The sequence below is a fragment of the Watersipora subatra genome, chromosome 2, assembly GCF_963576615.1.
Source record: "Watersipora subatra chromosome 2, tzWatSuba1.1, whole genome shotgun sequence".
Classification (NCBI taxonomy): Eukaryota; Metazoa; Bryozoa; class Gymnolaemata; order Cheilostomatida; family Watersiporidae; genus Watersipora; species Watersipora subatra.
Window position 1 is genome coordinate 21,184,525 of NC_088709.1, and position 20,170 is coordinate 21,204,694.

General features: G+C 37.2%; 1 protein-coding gene and 1 pseudogene across 5 annotated transcripts in view; one reads left to right on the forward strand and one right to left on the reverse strand.

Moving 5' to 3' along the window:
• LOC137387289 (zinc finger protein 345-like) overlaps window positions 1-19,362 on the forward strand; it is a 129,594-nt gene extending 110,232 nt beyond the window's left edge. For 2 of the 5 annotated variants that reach the window (XM_068073654.1, XM_068073656.1), the window contains 3 exons: window positions 6,435-6,497; window positions 7,424-7,480; window positions 17,751-19,362. In XM_068073654.1, the coding sequence (XP_067929755.1) occupies window positions 6,435-6,497; window positions 7,424-7,480; window positions 17,751-19,243 (1,613 nt within the window). In that variant the 3' untranslated portion in view covers window positions 19,244-19,362. The remainder of the gene's footprint in view (window positions 1-6,434; window positions 6,498-7,423; window positions 7,481-17,750) is intronic. The other 3 variants (XM_068073655.1, XM_068073660.1, XM_068073651.1) reach the window with 2 other exon arrangements.
• LOC137387034 (uncharacterized) lies at window positions 1,466-3,742 on the reverse strand (annotated as a pseudogene).
• Window positions 19,363-20,170: the final 808 nt, after the last annotated feature.

The window sequence follows — 20,170 nt, forward strand, 5'->3', positions numbered from 1 at the left end:
TTGAATCACTAACGGTTTTTAAAGGAAACATTGATTTGCTATAAACTTGCACAGGCACAGCAGTTCATCTAACAATAGAAGAGGGACTTCGTTATCACAGATAGAACTGTACCACTAACAGTAATTACCTTTATTTACAAATTACAAGAAACATGGACTGTTTTGTTACTACATGCACGGTATGTCAGTATGTGAATATGTATATATTTTTTTCCATAAATGCAAACAAATAAATACAATAATATTCATGTTTTCTTTGCATTATGTTTGTATTTGCATAATAAAATGAGCTACTATCTATGCAACACAAAAGATCTGAATCGGATTATTTTTCAATTAGGATCGGTATATCGGATCGGTATCTGAATCGGCTGGTGAATTTAGAATCGGGGCATCTCTAATTGTCAGTGAATTGCAGAGGGCTTTTCCAAACTCCAAAGTGAAGTTTACTGGTATGTTTATTTATTTCTAGTAGTAGGTAGTTGGTGGTTGCTAGCTAGTAGTGTGGTAGCTAGCTAGTAGTGTGGCAGCTAGTACTACTGATATCATTGGGTTTTGGGTCATGCTTGTTTTGGACTGATTTTTTTTTATCTGAGAGAGAGTGAGTAGATCATCTCAACAATTGTATCAATCAATTAATTACTTCAGTCTCAGTCATGTTGTCTTGTCTTGTTCCACATATTCTACTGCTGCTACTCTCTACACGTACACATAAAGTTAATTAAGTTTGTTGTTTTTTTGCAGTCGATATGGTGATGAAGAAATGGACCGAGCTTAGGGACACTTTTAACAGCAACAGAAGGGCGTATGATGCAGCTTGTGCAAGTGGGGCAGCAGCAGTCAAAGAGCCGCAGTGGAAGTGGTGGCCACTTTTTAAATGGCTACTCACAGCTCATCGAGAGCAGGCGTAAGTTGGCTTTTAAGATGTTTTTGCACACAAATACTGATTTGTTGGAATAGTAACTGGTTAGTTACTAGTAATTTATTCTACTAGACTTCATAGCTGTGGTGTTGGCATTGGCGGTTTTACCAGAAAATTGAAAACATATATCTATGTATGTGTGTGGAACAGATTAAATAATTCAATTCAGTCTTTTGTTTTTTTTTCAGAACTACTTCTTCCACCAACATACCACCTCCCTCACAAGCCTGCGCACCCTGTCCATTGTCACCTGCTAGACCATCTTCTCCAGTTCCTGCATGCATCACACCGGTCGTCCCGCCAATCGCAGAAGCCCATGCACATGCGTCTACACCTGCTCGACCACCAGCAGCTATCCCACCAACTCCACCGACACTACCACCACCCACTGAACCACAAACGAGCAAAAAGGCATCCTGAGGCATCAAGCGCAAAAAGATCATTGAAGACCACTCCATCGACATCGAGCTGGAGTCCGTAAATGACCAGATCAGAGAACTGAGTAGACCCGCTCCAAAATCGGAACGCCAGCTGTTTGCGGACTCAATTGTGCATGGACTCGAGCGACTCACACCCTACCAATTTGCAGTTGCCAAGAATAGAATTAACAACATGTTGTTTGAGTTGAAGTATGCAGAGCCTGTCCCGCGACCAAGTAGCTCTCTCACAGACAGACCTACCAGCTCCATGTCGTCTTGGAGTACTGACAGGCCCACGAGCGAGAGACGAGATACACCAACGTTCACAGAGATGTTGTCGCCCTCCTGGAATGATTCCTGGCACTAGATTAGCTACAAGTATCTTTCTGTTTGTTTCATCATAATACACATATTGTATTTTATTCCTGCTTAACTGTGTTTTTATCATAATATTATCTGCGTGTATTTTTTATTAATTTTTTTGAGCGAACAATCAATCCAGAATTTCTCATCAGTTTGATATTTTTGTACAATCTAAAAATAATATTTGCTGACTTGCCAATCTTGTTTAGCCGCTCAGAATTTATTTTATCAACCAGAATAAGTACATTTGCACATAGTGTTGAAAAAAAAATATTTGAAACTAAAATTTCTAATCTACATGAACTTAACACACATAAATTTAAAGCATTGATCTTAAATCAAAAATCAAATCCCCGATAATTCTGTAAAACGTAAAACAAACTACGACTAGTAGAGTTCCGAGCAGAGGGGTTGACATTGGTTCGTTTACCTTTGGTTGATATGGGCATCTTGCCATGGGACCGAGCCCTGTGGGCTTGAAAAATACTGCACAAGTCTGTCTCTGATTCCTGCTGCCTTTGCAGTCACACCTTTTCGTAGCTGCGTTCGGGTGGGTTGGTGTGGTGCGTTCGCTGGGTGGGTGTGTTTGTGAACGCCAGAAACCAGGTGTGATGGAGCCGTCTGGGTTTGGAATGTCTAGGTAACCTGGTGGTGTGTAGCTGGTGTCGTTCACCGTGCGCAGAAAGTTGTGTAACACACACATGGCGCGAACTAGGTTTGTTGCCTTCTCTTGGTCTGCCTAAATCATCTTAAACAAGATTTGCCATCGACGAGATAGGACTCCTGCGAAACAAAAATATTTTCAAATTAATACATGACATTCCTCCACGTGCAAAGTGAAAAGACCCAAAAAACATCACTTACCAAACGTATTTTCTATAATGCGCCGTGCACGAGAGAGTCTGTAGTTGAAGATTCTCTTGGGCACCGAATCGAGGGCTCGGCCTGGGAATGGCCTCACAATATATGGTTTCAGAGGGAATGCCTCATCTGCCACAAACATGTAGGGAAAGTCTCTAGCTTCTTCATAACCCACCAACAGCTCGCTCTCTGGCAGATTAACTTGATCTGTGAAAGGAGAGAGCAAACGTAGTGAACCCGGCTGTGAAGCTGATTGGTGTTGGTTGCGGCATGTACAGATAATAAAAAATAAATAATAATTAATTAAAGATAATATTTTTCTAACCATTATCCAAGCCTCTTCCAAACTCGGATAACTCCCATACTCCCCCATCACTATTACTTCCTGGTTGACCAATGTCGATGAGGGTGAATCTGTATGAAGCATCTCATACAGCTAGTAGGACGATACTGTCTCTCTGTTTGTAGTTCCAGAACATGGAGCCAGAGTGCTTTGGCTTCTGAATGATGATGTGCTTCCCGTCGATACTACCAAGGCAGTGAGGGAAGTTCCATCTTTCAAAACTACAAAATAAAAATGAAAGTTCGTTTTAGTAACAATGGAAAAAGGATATCATGAAGAAAATTAATAAAAATAAATAAATATTAAGCACAATAAAAAGAAAAACACGGACTCTTCAGCGATTGCCCTCCATTCATCTGGCCCTGAGGGAGGTTTGAGGTATATGGGCTGCAGCACAGTCCACAGTGCGACACATGTGTCATCAATTATCTGGGAGACTGTTGATCTGCCCAAGCGGTAGTGAGCTGAAATGGCTGCGTGAGAAATTCCTTCAGCTAGGTGGTGAAGTGTGGCTGCCAGCTTCAGTCCTGGCTCTATTGACTTCCTCATCACTGTGTCCTGCTTTGTTATGAGAGGTTTTATTGCTTCAAGAATATAGTCAAAGTTCTCAGGTGATATTCTTAAGTATTTTATGTGTCTTCTTGAATCCTCATCTTCTCTCAACTCCTTGATCAGATTTGCATAAACTCCCAGTTGATCTCTTTTCTCATTTATGGGGTGGACCCAATACCTTCTGTCTGAGTTTGTAGTGAGAGTCCTCTTTTTCTGTTTGAGTAGCAGATATTTTTTCTTTAGCAGCAGCAAAGCAATTCTTCCCCTTTGATTGTCATCCATGTTTGTACTGAAGCAAATGATTGAAACGGAATCGGCTTCAATTTATCACCGCGTTCTGATAGGCTAGTTGAAAGCTAGTTTCGTACAAATCCGTGGTGGGGAAACTCCGTGTGGCAGGTCAGAAATTCCGTACGAATAGAATTTCCCAGATTAGTTGAAATTACATGTTACGTGTGGCCCTACCTTTAGTCTTTTGTGTTGCGGATTCAAAATATGTAGAAATGGTATAACCAGCTCTTAAAAGCTCAAAAACATACAGTTAATAATATATATATATATATATATATAACACCACATCACATTTGAGCTGTTTTGAATATATATATTAGAGATATGTGACCTCTCATGTGAAAATCAACCAAAATGAGGGATTTTCAGATTTTGAGTTAGTAACACAGCCAGATGCAGAATTTTGTGGAGCATTTAAAGCATTTTGAATTTTTGAGTTAGCTTAAGTAGTTCATGAGATATTGCGACTTTTTGGAAGGCACGTCAGCCAAAACTCCCAAAATCTGAAATGGAGAAAATCGCGAATAAAGACGCGACGCACAGAAATAGGTTGTTTACGTTAGGTCCTCCTTGGATACGGCCATTTGTATTTCACTGACTGAGGTGAAACTTGGTCTATAGGGTAAGTAAGCATGCTGAAACAGCTGATGTACATCATTTTAAGGTCAGGACAACAGAAGACTGGTAAACCCTGCTCTCAAATTGAAAAAAATTTGTCATTTTTACGCTTCCATCCTTTACACTAACCGCACATTAGGAATAAGATGAGAAGCTCCTAGATATATCACCACTAACTGATAGGCTTCAGGATTTAACATCACATCTGAAATCCATACTGAGGTTTATTTTGCCAAAACACTGAGTGTAAAAAAACACAAGGGGTATCAGACCCAAAACCTCGATTACATTCCTACTCATATCTGACTCAGAAAAAGGCTAAAATTCATGCTATGGTCATGTTCTACGTCTTATGCCATGAGGCTTCAGGCAAACTAAACCCTCAGTGCCAAGACGGCAACATTCTCGAATGTTAGTATGCAAGTATTCTTGGCGGTCATAGTCTAAACCTTCAGGTTTTATCACATTCGGCAGTCCATTGATACCTTTGAGTCTTACTTCATGGCAGGGAAGTCTAGATACGTCTGAATTTTTACTTTTCCTAAACAAAACAAAAACATGGCTGTGCATCAAAGTGACCCTGGTAGCATGGTTAGCAAACAGTACACACAACAATCTATGAGAATAACCTGTCATCGTACCGGGGTAAGCTTGGCTGATAAAAAAATTGTGAAAGCTCTTAATTCCTTTAATTTAGAATTAAATCCTTAAATTCTTTTAAATTAAAATTAAACTCCTTTAATTTAGAATTTCCTTTAATTCATAATTAATTTAGAAAAAATCTAAAGAATGAGCTAATGAGGTGATTGGCAACGGATTCTGACTCTGACACACTTCTACGAGTAATAGACTTAGTGGCCTAGTGATCATGTGACGAAGGGATTGGTTGCTCATGCCATAGGATTAATGTCAGCAGACAAAAAAGTAAACACACAAGCATTGACCCAATGAATAAGTCATGTGGCAACTGGCAATCAATTATGAGTGAAAACACACCTAACTCAGGCCAGTGAGTACGACTGATCACTGAGTCATGTATTGTATGGTGTAATTTTATGTGACTCAGGGAGGCATACACTGGGCCAGCAACTAGTAGGCTACTACACCTATACTATTACTACCAAAAATGAACAGGGTTGATCAGAAAAAATTCAATAAGACCCACCATGATTATTTAAAGTTGCATCTAGGCTTTTTTCTGTTCTTCTCCTTATGCTGGAAAGGTTTTGTGGTGTTTCCATCATCCACACAAGTAAAAATTCGGCCCATGATAATCAAATCTAACTCTGTCTTTGAAATTCCTTTATTGTAAGTCAGCTGACTGAAAATCAGAGTTCTATCAAATTTGTTGATGCAGTCACACTTGCAACTGAAGCTAATAGGTTCATCAGGCACCATAGGATGAGTTGGTAAGCTGGCAGCAGGTGATTCCGAGTCATTAACCGGAGTACTATACGAGTGAATAACAGTTAATCCTTCGGTAGGTTCAACATCGTCTTCTTCATCGTTAATAAATTCGGGCATCCGAGCTTGCAGGTCATCAGTAACATGAAAATCCGTATCTCTAGACATTGCTTCTCTATATTCAGCATCAATATCATCGAGCAATGTGCTAATTTCTTCAGATTCATCAGATTAAAAGAAATTCGAAGTTTTAGAATCTTCACGAGTCGCCATTTTGATGACGTCACGATCGCATAGCAACGACTTCAATCGCAAAATTTCGGCATAAGGAGCCAATGAAATCACTTTTTGACTTCAGAAATGAATTCCTCACACTCTGATTGGTCTAGAGTAAAATAATAAACAAAGTAGCCATGTGCTCCCAATAAACCTAATTCAAACTTCGAAGCTACATTACTAACGATAGTGAATGCCGACTTTTGGTCGATTTTCACGCGAGAAGTCACATATATATTGATTTATTCGTATATAAATTGATATATGTATTGATATATATATACACTGATATACATGTATGTATTGATGAATATATTAAGCAGTATTTGATATAGAATAAGCTTTTATATAGTTCTTTCTAGATTAACTCTCATTTTTATTGTAGGAGTAGCAGAAGTGAAAATAGAACCAGAATCTGATGTTGGTGCTGATAACCTCTACCCAACTGGTTAGTTAAAGATTTATCAGATAATTATGATAACTGGTGTTGATTAACTATGTCTGTTAGTCGAATGAATATGATAATTACCTTATTCTATTGTCTTACCAATTGGTTTATTAGTAAAACTAAAATACTAAATCTTACCAAAGTTGCAGTTTAAGTGTTGGAGCTCTATGGAGTTCTATGGAGAAATTTTATTCTCATTCTACCTGAAGATTGCAACACGATTGCATGAAACTAATAGTAGTAATGATTTTAACCTGTAGTTTTTAATAAACTTTATATATATATATATATATATATATATATATATATATATATATATATATATACGTCACATTTGAACTGTTTTGAATATATATATTAGAGATATATATTGATTTATTGGTATATAAATTGACATATGTATTGATATATATACACTGATATACATGTATGTATTGATGAATATATTAAGCAGTATTTGATATAGAATAAGCTTTTTGTATAATTCTCTCTAGATAAACTCTCATTCTTATTGTAGTAGTTACAGAAGTGAAAATAGAACCAGAATCTGATGATGGTGCTGATAACCTCTACCCAACTGGTTAGTTAAAGATTTATCAGATAATTATGAATCAGATATTATCACTAAAATACTAAATCTTACCAAAGTTGCAGTTTAAGTGTAAGTACTGGGAAGGAGTTCTGTACTAGTTGTAGGATTTGATTAACTACTACAGATCCGTGAGAGCTAATAATACGCGAGTCATTTTATGAAAGTTGTGACCTTTGATTGCTGGAGGTAAACTGAGTTTCTAGTCATATATAATTTCTACTAACGGTTCTACTAAAGTTGAGTAAATCAAATCATTCAATGGATTTAGAAATCTGAAACTTAATGAGTTGCAGAAATTTGCTGTATCTACTAATCTACATTGTTTATATTGTAGACATTGAACTTAATCTAGAATCAGAGAGTATATCAGTCAGCACACACAGCGATGAAGGTAAATATGCTATTAGTTTAATGGATTTAATAACGTTATATCACATTATAATGTTTTCATGCCAGGGAGAGTGCTGTTCTGGCATGGATACCTATGTACAGTGGACCCCGGTTGTCGAACGCTTCGGTTCTCAACAACTCGGTTTTCGACCAAAAGATTTGAGATTTGTTCGTCTCGTATCTCGAACATATATTCGGTTCTCGACCAAACCGGAGCATGCGCATTGGGATTAAACGTTCGGAACAGCTCCGGAAACAGCATATTTATACGTTTAAAGATGTAGTTGCGTCAAAAATGAAATTAGGACCCATAAAAGGCTAAAACATCAGCTACAATTTGATGCCATTTTTGTCTTTGTAGACCAACCCTGTCCAGAGATATATGCGTTTGAATGAGGCCCTCTGTTAAAAAGCTCACGTTCCAGCGGGTGCCAATTTCGTGACGTAACAAGCTTGTTATCTGAAACGAAACCACGAGCGATAAAAATGAGGTCGATTCGTTAGCCAATCATGCGTGCGAAATTTTTATATAGGCCGTAATAAAGGTTATCACTCGTAAAACGCGTTGTCTGTGGTCTCGAAGATTCTCATCGTTGTTTCTGATTCAACGCGTTTCAACAATTACTAAGTTATACATAGTTTTAAAATGGCTTCAAGTTCGAGCGACCGCTACTCAGAGTTTTCTGAGCAACTTTAAGTAAAATATTAGAGTAGACAGCCTATGGCCAAAGCTGACAGGCGTCAGCAGCGTTTTGCTGCAGAAGAAGACAGAATGGAGGTAAATTAACTTAGAGTCTTCTATACTTTAGTAAATGTAATATTTTTTATAGTCATAAATACATGTACTAATTAATAAAATGATAATTCTTTGCTATCTCCAATCATCGTTTCATAGCTTATCTGCCGTTTTACCTAGCTATAATATTTTTTTCGAATTTTCTTTGGTAAATTAGAGTCATGATTACAAATTATTTTCACTCGTAGGAAGTGGGTAAAATCGATTGATCATTGCAAATCTTTAATTTCCAGAACCAAAGCTTCGAATCGTTGGCTTGGCGTACTTGCGCCTTTATTAAATGTTTATTCGTTTTTAAAATTACACTCGCAATCTATTCAACTCCCAATTTGGAAGCTGTCAATAGATACGCTTTAGAATGACATATCTATGAATGACATATTTATTGCATCTACTTTGTTTACATTTACTTGTTTTACTGATTACAGAATGTTTATGTCGTCCCACCAGCCGAAGAAGCTTTGTCAGTGTGGAAACTGCCATAAAGGAGAAAGCGAGAATTGAATGCGTGCTGGATGATGTTTTGTTGAGTTTGTTGCAGTAGATGAATTTGTCTTATTGTATCAGCTAATACTATGTGAGTGGCCACGACTTGATGAATATCTTTAATAAAAGCTTTATGCCGAGATGAAAATATTTTTGCTTGTAAAAATTATATAATAAAATAATATTGTTAAAGATAATGCAAAACATGATTTGCAGAATATTGTAGTGAATCGGATATGGTATATGGGTGTCCGCAGAACTGAAGAATGTGAGTTCAAATCCAGTTTGCAGCAGACTTCTCATCCTTAAAACTCTATCCCTGTCTATATTCTTTTCAAAGAGGTGGCTTGCTTATTTCATTAATTTAGTATTCGGTAAGAATACTACTAGCAATGATATACAGCAATGTATATCATTGCTACTAGCAAGAAACTAGTACGCAGGCAATATGTAATAGGCGACATAATGTGGGCGGGGCTTATGGGAGGCTGTATAGCGTAGCTGCAAAACTGCTGATACAAAGACCGCGTCCTACATAAAGTGACTTGACAGAATTACCGTAGACCGGTAGAATTGGTAGTCGGTACCCAAATGTTTAAACAACATTTGGAGAAAGTGAGTAGAACAAATTTTCAATTTTCGTTATTTGAGGCCTTTGAAACATTCATAATAATGCATCTGTAGCAGGATTTAAAATTTTATTCTAGCTAACATGAGCAAATACAAAATAAGATATATGCCAATAGAGCCGCGTAAGACTAGACTTTTATCGCAAATAGCCGATGTGAATACGAGGGATAGAGACAGGTTGCCAAACGCGTGACATCATTTTTGGCGAGGCTGGGCACGTTTTTGTGGCCTGAGCGTTTTTACGGCGATCAGATTTTTTCGGTTTTAATCTTCAAATATCTTGGCAATGCGATCGCGTAACACAACAAACAACATATCAACTGATAGAGAAAAAAAAATGCTTTCTTTTAAGATCAACTTAAATTTTGACGCAACTACATCTTTAACGCCACTTTCAGAAGGTTCTCAAACAAAGGGAGAAGTTTCACTTCATAAGTTCTTTACAAAAAGGAAAGAACCATGTGGGAAGACGTCGCTTCTACCGAAGAGATTTTCTAGGGAGACCCTAAATTGTTTTGGAGGAGGCTTCTTCTTCAAAGGTGTGAAGTAAACGTGCCATTGCTGTTTAACATTTTCTTTACACGGTTTTTGTTTTAACTGATCTGTTGCATTTTTTTCTGTTTCATTATCAATTTTTGCGATTTTTGGTATTGTATTGTAACCTTTAGTGTTTTTGATGTTTTTAGGAGCAAAACATACGAAATGTTTACTTTTTTTTCTTTTTTCATCTTTATAAATAGAAAATATTTAATTAGAAATTCAACACGATCTATATCTATCCGTTTTTACCTATAATAGGCAGTATACAGGACAGTTTATGGTGTGAAATGTTAAAAAAATACTACCGATTTTTCTATTTCGACTTGGACGAATTTACATACATTAATTGTAATATGAAAAGTTGTGTCAGATCTCAAACAACTCGGCTTTCGAACAACCTTTTGTAACGGACTAGTTTCGAGAGTCGAGGTTCCACTGTAGTTGCATTAGCAGTGCCATATCAGTAGGAAGCGGGTCACAGCCATGCAGTATGCATAACTTGCATGTGTACTTTTGCTACTGCACAGTACACTGTATATGTGGTACAACACGATGTGGTACAACTTTTTTAAGAAGTATTAGTGCAGAGGGCATTACCCACTCCACAGTGTGCATTGTCAGGTGCAGTAAGAGCATTCCTAGTAGCCATTACGCAGCGCTAGACGCCATAGGAACCTTTGTGTTACACTGGACATACATGGACTGCACAATTTCATGAACGTTTTTATGTGAATGTTGCTAGTGTACATTATACAAAACTAGATGCAGTAGGAAGCTTTGCGTATGAAAATTCATCACAGAATCAAGTAATGAGTTGATGTTGGGGCAACTCCAACACAATTGCAAGATGTGAACGTTGCTCAACCTTGAGAATGAGGGAACAAACAAATTGATCACAATCAGCAACTTGTATATGGTTGAAATGAACGTCTATCATGGTTTTAATTCAGAATTTTAATTGTTATTATTATACCCTACAGGGTGAATTTATTCGCGGAGTTAAGTTTCGCGCAAATTGCTTTTTTCATGCATATTCGCGGACTAATTTATTCGTGGGTGAACACAATCACTCTCCATAAAGAGTTAACTCTATTGCGGCTAGCAATAGAGTTAACCCTTCACATGCGCACACCGCGTGTTTCGGTTTCTATTTAGCTTACAACTACAAGTCGATCATGCTAAGCTGTAAGTTTCGTACTACGTTCAGAGGTTTTTACGAATATTCATCGATTTGGAGGCCTTTGATGAACCAACAACTTGTGGTAAGTAACGAGTATTTTTCAAAACCATTTATTAAATTAATAATTGACTTTTACTTTGGTTCTTCGGTAAAACACAATATTTATTTTTTCCATCCCTACCGCTTCGTTATTTGTTTTAGTGAGAGATCATATACGGATGTACAATGACTGCAAGGGTGGTATATGTCATTCCTAAAAGATCACCAATCATTCAAGGTCTTGAAATTGAGGTAGAAGTGACCGCAGCTGCTAACGAGTAAAATATATACGTATTAAAAAGGGAACAAAAACGCCTTAACGAGCACAAATATTTGGCCAACCGACAGAACTTTGCAATAGTATGCCATGAGGACAGTTCTGATGACAACTCCCTTACCAGCCATGTAGTAGCGAGAGAATCGCCTTTAACATCTACCCAAGACAATGACATCAATATAGAGCTGCTATTACCAAAATAACTAGTCGGAGAGCACCATTACACGCTAGTATTTAGTTTATTTATCAAGAGTATCAGTTTAATTTTATTGCCAGACAACCGCCATATGGGCTGAACTGTTTTTATTTACTCCATTCATCGTTTGTAAAGTTTTATTTGCATTTGAAATATTTTATTTTTACACTCAAGTTTGTAATAAATTATAATATATTTATACATGAAATAGAATATATAATATAATCATGTTTGCTGCAGCGATATTAAGGAGTTGTTGTTGATCGGTCTAGGTCGACTGGTTGCTTCTCTGCCAATATTCCTGCCTTGGTGAATAGTACTACTTGTCTCTAGTATTCGTAATCGGAATAGGTTCTGTTTCATTCTCAATCTGCAGTAAACACAAAAAAGAAAAAATATTAATAAGTGTAAAGGAAGTACAAAAACAATAGCTGAAGTATTTAATGAAAGCGATCAGTTTTTAAACAACAGAATTAACTAACACAGTTAATTATGGAAAAATGTATCTGCAAATCAAGTACATTTCATAATGTCCAAATCAGAATCATTATCATCCTCAATTTCGGTATTAGAGGTTGATGGAGTTGATTTCAATGTAAAAAGTCTGTAGTAGATATTTTTGCGATGACGACGCCATGCTGAATAACTTGTGAAACCCGTGAATACATTTGTAAATAAGTTTGATGTATTGTCAATGGGGTTAACTTGAAGCCCCGACGATGATTATAAAAAAGTTTTGGAACTCCGCTACGTTTAGTACTTCTGCCTAGCAACTATTTTTGCTATGATCCGATTCCGCATATCTTGTGACAACCTTGAATAATTTAGTAAAGAAATGTGATGCATTGCATTGTGGTTAACTCGAAACCCCGGCGATTATTTTGAAAAGGTTTTTAGAACTCAGCTACATTTAGTATTTGTGCCGAGCGGCTAGTTTTTAATTTGAGGCAGTAGTTATTCTCCCTTGTGATTCAAAATAGAACTAACTATTCACGGAATTTAATAATTCGCGGAATTGATTCTTCGCTACATCGCAAATTTTTATATCCATCGGATATTTTCATTCTGTAGGGTAGTTTTAACTCTAAGGTTTTCCACTTGTTTCGTTAACATTTTAAAAGCTACACCATAGAAGTGATTAATCACTGTCACAGGCTAATTAGTAGTTCCTTGTTTAACACGGTCGTGATACTTTGAAGTACATATACTATATTAAAACGGTTTACCTTTACGATGGTTTATGAACAAATAGCTTTAGGCTAACAGTTGCACTGGAAGCGCTTGTGGCTAAAAGTTCATCATCATTTGTGCAAAATGCAACACATAAAGGTTATGTTCTGCCAAAAATTGGTTGGAAGCTAATATCGATTACTACAGCAGTGCAGAAGAAGAGCTGAGGTCAAAAGACATTGTGGGAGGTATTGAACAACCAGAAGATGTTCATTCCATCAGAAGCAACGATCAGAACGCAACTGGCCAAGCGAATGAAGCAAAAATTTTAGCTTTTGCATGTGTTATAAGTATGGTTCGTTTATGTCACTTGTTCATGAATATATATATATATTTGTAGCATTTGATATATTATAATTATATAACTTATAAATTTGTAGTTTTATAGCATATTATTTGATAGCCTCATTGCGGTAATCTGATCTTACGACGGATTGACGATCGTAACTCCTCTTGTATTGCATATAAAAAGCTAGTTTTGGCTGCAAACTGTAGCAAACATATCAATGAGTGCAATGAGCTTTTATGCAACATTGTTAGATATAGATATAAAATAATATTATGTTTTCAAATTTAGAATGAAATCTAAACTGAAATCTCCAACAAATTGTGAAGCATAAAGGTCCGGCCACACGTAACGAATTATTCGTTCAATCTGACCGAATTCACGAATTTCACAAAATTCACAGATTTATTCAGCCGAATATCACAGAATTGTCTGAGCTGTGCATGCACACCGAATTCGTCAACGAAACGCTTTTAATTGGTTAACCAATTTCTTTAGCGAGCACGATTCTAGCAGCTTTGTCAATTGGTATAGTCCAAGACACGTACGACGGCACACAATATAGGTATCAGCGCGATATCACCTGATACTTACGATGCAACTGTCTAGATGCGCTATTGTTGGTTCTCTCGTTAGTTCACCATGGCAGGAACTTCTCATCAACGAAGCACAAATTAGAAGGGTGCTGTGGGACAAAAGCATGGGAAATTTTAAAGATGAGAAAACAGTGAAGTCCAACAATTGGCCAGATGTAGCCAAGTGATGACCCAGAAAACTGGCCGTACATTGGATGGTATGTGTAAAAAACTTGTTTCACTTTGTGTTCACTTTTTCGTTCGCTGCTATGTTTGATTTTACGGCATTTATTACACTGCTGAGATATAGCAAGCTTACTTTTGGTAGGTAATTGCATTTCCAATGCCGAATTTAACTTTAAAAAAGTTTTCAACATTCGAATTTGCGGAAAGAAAGCTTTATGAACGTGACAAAATATTGCTGAATTAAATATGGTAATATTCGTCTACCACGCTACCAAAGCGCTACCATCTGTAAATAACAGTATCATACCACTCTTTTACTAGGACGTGTAATAGTTTGTTGTATTTCCATGTTTTATTGGCTGAGACGTGCAGAAAAAAATGGTTGAATTTGAGAGACACATTCAACATATACATGAAAGATTATCGGAAGAGGACTGCCAGTGGTACCAAAGCTACACCAGAACCATCTTGGATATGGTGGAATTGCATGAGATTTTACAAAGACGGTGTCAGCACATTTGTGTGAGTACAGTTCAAATATATAATAATTTACAGTACTAATGAATTAGTACCATCCATTAATCTGTTGATACATGTAATGCCTTACTAAAAGCATAACCTAGTTCATATTCATTGAAGAAGTAATAATAAATTGTTTTCAACATGCATTTATGACAGTCCATATTTCACATTATTTCTGTTATTACAGATCTTCTTCTAACATGCCAGCAACTTCAATGGAGGTAACTGCTACAAACACGTTGTCAGATTCAGTAGCCCTTGATGAGCCGGACAGCTTGGTTGATGCACCTATGGTAACTGACGCTGATGCATCATTGTCAGTTACCATAGGTGCATCAACCAAGCTGTCGGGCTCATCAAGGGTTACTGAATCTGACAAATACATTGTCAGATCCAATGTGACTAATGATGATGCATCATCGTCAGTTACCAATGTGCCATGTCCTACCATGCCACCATTGAATATTTCTAGAGGTATGCGACCTGCCAAACTGACATGACGGAGTTCTAAATGTAAACAACTGAGAAATTTATTATTGAGCTGCCGTTTTTGGTGCCAAATAATCAATGTTTATTTTACATTTGTAATGCTATATTTTTCAGCTAAGAAAAAAAGGAAGCTGACAGAAGATATTGATGCGGCCATCAAGACTGTAGACAATACATTGAATAGACAGGAGAATTACGATGAACATTTTTATTATGCCATGTCTGTAGCCACTAGGATGAGGCAACTCAGACCATATCAGCAGGCTCTAGCTCGACAATGCATTGAGGAGGACCTTATCAAAGTTCAATTTAATTATTCAGTTCCACCTTTGTTCAATCACTTCAGATCTCCCTCATACACTCCTTCGCCGCCATCAGCTTTGTTGCCATTAGCTTCGCCGCCATTATCTTCGCCACCTCTCACCAATTCTCGTGTGTTCACCTCACTGCATCAGAGCCAGGGACCCACCTCGACTCCTGACTCTTGTACAGACATACACAGAATTGCTCTCATCTCCAAACCCCAAGTAGCAACTTGGGGTTGCTACTTGGGGTAAAAGTATCATCGGAGCAAAACTCCGATGATACTTTTATTGTGTGCCGTCGTACGTGTCTTGGATTATACCAATTGTCAAAGCTGCTAGAATCGTGCTCGCTAAAGAAATTGGTTATTCAATTAAAAGCGTTTCGTCGACGAATTCGGTATGCATGCAAAGCTCAGACATTTCTGTGATATTCTGACGAACAAATCTGTGAATTCTGTTAAATTCGTGAATTCGGTCAGATTGAACTAATAATTTGTTACATGTGGCCGGACCTTAACACAGGCTATAATATCATCGCTGGTGAATTGCAAGCAATATAAATCAACTAGTAGAGACATTTTTCGGCTTCTCAATGGATATTTATTAAGATAACTTAACATGTTGGAGGAAAGTCTGCAGTTACATTCAGAAGGTTTAATATTGCTCCAATGAAAAGTGAGGGCAAATATAGGTTACATTTACTTCGCCTGTAAAAGAGCTAAATTTATCTTGCCAAATTCTAACAAGCCATTTGAAAAATACAACGCCAGCCTCTATTTGAACGCCATCTCCAATTGACCGCCAAAAATAGAGCGCCAAGTCGCTCAATTGGAGGTTTTACGGTATACAGACGATGGCCATAGATAGGATTGTTATATAGAATATGGTTATATGCCATTTTTTCATTCTGATTGTTGCATTCGTTTGGACATATTTAATCTTCCTCTAGCTGTTCAATACATTTCACAGTGTTTTCAGACCTCAACTCTTTCTGCACTGCTGAACTAGTTAATCTTAGTGTCTAAACATTTTATTTATCAGAGCAAAACTTTAATGCCCAGCCATCTAGAATACAAACTTTGCATAAAGAAAAACTTGGAGTCAGATGTCTAACTCGCACATACATGCGCAGCACAAGTTATAGCATAAAAATATGTAGGAGTACAATATCTATTACAATTATTCAAGCCGAAAATTAATTGTTATAATACAAATTTACAGACAAATGAAAGGATTTCAAAGGGTATATCGCAATGGGCGCAACAAGGTTTGATATGCTGGGACAATTCTCTTATCACTATACAGTCGGTTTTGGTATAGAAAGGGTTAAGTCATATGTTTATCTTCAAGTGTTCTAACAGAGAATAGGCATCTTACTTTGATAATTGCTTTAGTTGTTTACGATTTATATACTGCCTCCAAATTTATTTTTTCAAATATAAAGGCTATTAAAAAGCTCAAAGCTTTTTTTTACATTCTAACATGCACAATAATTATGTCTTTCTCATAGATATCCTTTTTTAATATGAGTTCGCAGCTGGTCTGGTTTTGCCAGACTGACATCTCAATGTGTTCATCACTAGTGTTAACACTTGGATTTTGTTACAAGGCTTCAACTCTTTGTCAACACAACATGTTCTACAGTTGTAGTTATTGCTAGATGTACTAGTTAATGGATGATGTAAGATTTTTGATTAATATTCATTTGAAAGACAGTAGCACTCTGGGTAATCATTTGAGAAGAACGTGCATGACAACAGGTTTTCTGTTTGGTTGAGCTTTGGATATGTTTAGCTCATGATTTTTATTAAGAAGTCACCAAAACATGAAAGACTACCTGATGGCTCAAACTGAAAGTCAACTTTTGGCTTCATACATAAAAATTTTTCTATCAGTATGTCACATGATAGAACTCACGCCTTCTGGTTCAAGTTTGTTAGCTTTAACTGCATTCGTACAAAAGTTTAGCAAAACACTTTGAATTTTATTTTTCCATCATTTTAAAATAATTTTAGTATCTTTCTCCCCACTCTTCATGTTAGAATTTACTAAGTACATGCTTACAAAACTAGGTTTTCTTTATTAACTATATGCACCATCCGATTGCAAGTACATCTTCGATGAAACTGCAGAATGCATCCGTTTATTCAAAAAGGATAGATTTATACATTTATACCAAATTACATTTAGAGGTTGTTATTGCTACTTGACTATATCAAGGCTGTGCCTGATATAAGATGCATACAGAAAGATAAACATCTTTCAAGTGTAGTCAACCATAAAATCTTTCTTTTGGTAAATGCTTTACACCTGATACTTCTGACAATATTGGCACATTTCGATATTTGTCCCTGAACTTACACTTCACGTTTGTATTGTTACGCAAGCTAAGCTTATTTGTGTTGAGGACTCTGAAATCCTTTATTATTTGTAGGGTTTGATCGACACTTTTGTGACAACAATACTTGAGTATGTATGGTCTGTAATTGAGACTGTGTTCCACTTATCTCACAAACTGCCAACTTGTTTTACAGGTGAATATTCTGGTAAATTTACTCACCGCAGTACGGGAAAAAAGGACATGGAGACTCATAATAGAGATAGCCCGTTTCAGTGTGTGATGTGCAGTAGCAGCTTTTCTCAGCGCAGTCACCTAACAGAACACAAGAGGACTCATACTGGAGAGAAGCCGTTTCAGTGTAAAATGTGCAACGATACTTTCACTTGTCAGGATAGTTTTTTAGACCACATGAGGACTCATACTGGAGAAAAACCATACCAATGCAAGGTGTGTAGTAGTAGCTTTGCTCTACGTGGTGATCTAACAAGACGCATGAGGACTCATACGGGAGAAAAACCATTTGAATGCAAGATTTGCAGTAAAAGGTTTGCGCAGAGCAGTAATCTAACAAGACACATGAGGACTCATACTGGAGAAAAACCATTTGAATGCAAGATTTGCAGTAGTAGGTTTGCTCAACGCGGTAATCTAACAAGTCACATGAAAACTCATACCGGAGAAAAACCATTTCAGTGTGAAATGTGTAGTAGTAGCTTTGCTCTACGTAGTGATCTAAGAAGACACATGAGGATTCATACTGGAGAAAAGCCATTTGAATGCGAGATTTGTAGCAGTAGCTTTTCTCAGGGCAGTCAACTAACAGAACACATGAGGATTCATACTGGAGGAAAACCGTTCCGATGCAAGATGTGTATTATTAGCTTTTCTCGACGCAGTAATCTAACAAGACACATGAGAACTCATACTGGAGAAAAACCATTTCAGTGTGAAATGTGTAGTAGTAGCTTTGCTCTACGTAGTGATCTAACAAGACACATGAGGATTCATACTGGAGAAAAACCATTTGAATGCAAGATTTGCAGTAGAGGGTTTGCGCAGAGCAGTAATCTAACAAGTCACATGAGGACTCACACTGGAGAGAAGCCGTTTCAGTGTGAAATGTGCAACGATACTTTCGCTTGTCAGGATAGGTTTTTAGACCACATGAGGACTCATACGGGAGAAAAACCATACCAATGCAAGATTTGCAGTAGTGGCTTTGTCAAACGAAGTAATCTAAAAATTCACATGAGGACTCATACCGAAGAGAAGCCATTTCAGTGTAAGATGTGCAATAGTAGATTTGCTGGTCATAGTCATCTAACTAGACACGTGAGGACTCATACTGGAGAAAAACCATTTGAATGCAAGATTTGCAGTAAAAGGTTTGCGCAGAGCAGTAATCTAACAAGTCACATGAGAACTCATACTGGAGAAAAACCATTTCAGTGTGAAATGTGTAGTAGTAGCTTTGCTCTACGTTGTGATCTAACAAGACACATGAGGATTCATACTGGAGAAAAACCATTTGAATGCAAGATTTGCAATAAAAGGTTTGCGCAGAACAGCCATCTAAGAGGGCACATGAGGACTCATACTGGAGAGAAGCCATTTCAGTGTGCAATGTGCAGTAGTACTTTTGCTCATCATGATAGTTTTCTAGACCACATGGTGACCCATATATGAGAAAAACGATACCCACGCTTTTCTCTAGGCAGTCATCTAACTAGTCACATGAGGATGTGTAGTAGTAGCTTTGCTCACCGTAATAAGACACATGAGGACTCATACTGGCGAAAAACCGTTCCGATGCAAGATTTGTAGTAGAAACTTCACTAGTAATAGTAGTTTAACAAGACACATGAAGACACACAATTGTAGAGCAGTAATCTAGCAGAGCGCATCTGGACTCAATCTTGAGAGAAATCCTCTCAATGTAAGATGCGCAATAGTAACTTTGCTTTGCATAGTAGTCTAAAAAGACATGTGAGCATACAACCATGTAGAGAAGTAATTTTAATGTAAGAAGCGTACTAATAGGTTTACTCATTTTAGTAGTCTAACAAGACAATGAGGACTCGTGTACTGTAGTAAAAGCTTCCCCATGCAAGATTTCCAGAAGTAGTTTTGCTCAAAGTTGTCATTTAGCAAAACGCATGATGACTCATAGCTTAGAGAAGCCATTTTATTGTACACGTAATGTTCTTTTGTTGTGTGTTCACATCTTTTGCATATGTACTGGTGGTCACGTTAATTATGTATAAAATATATTTTGAATGTTCATATATATATATGAATAACTCAGTGTTTGTGTGTATGTCCGTGTGTCCATTTCCAGCAAAAAAGTTTGGAGAACGAAAGGTTTGCTGCCCACTCGATTAAAAATCAAAACCTTCAGTTCTGCAGACAGGCATGCTATCTGATAAGCCAAACAACTATACTGCTATACAATGGAATAATTATGGTCGCACTCATTACACCTGCCAGTTTTCAATGGTTTCACGTTCGACACTGCATCTAGCATTATGGACATATGCCAGAGAAAAAATATGTGCCATACATGAGCAGAAGTGCTTGAACTCACATGGCCAACAAGACTTGCAATCAGTATAG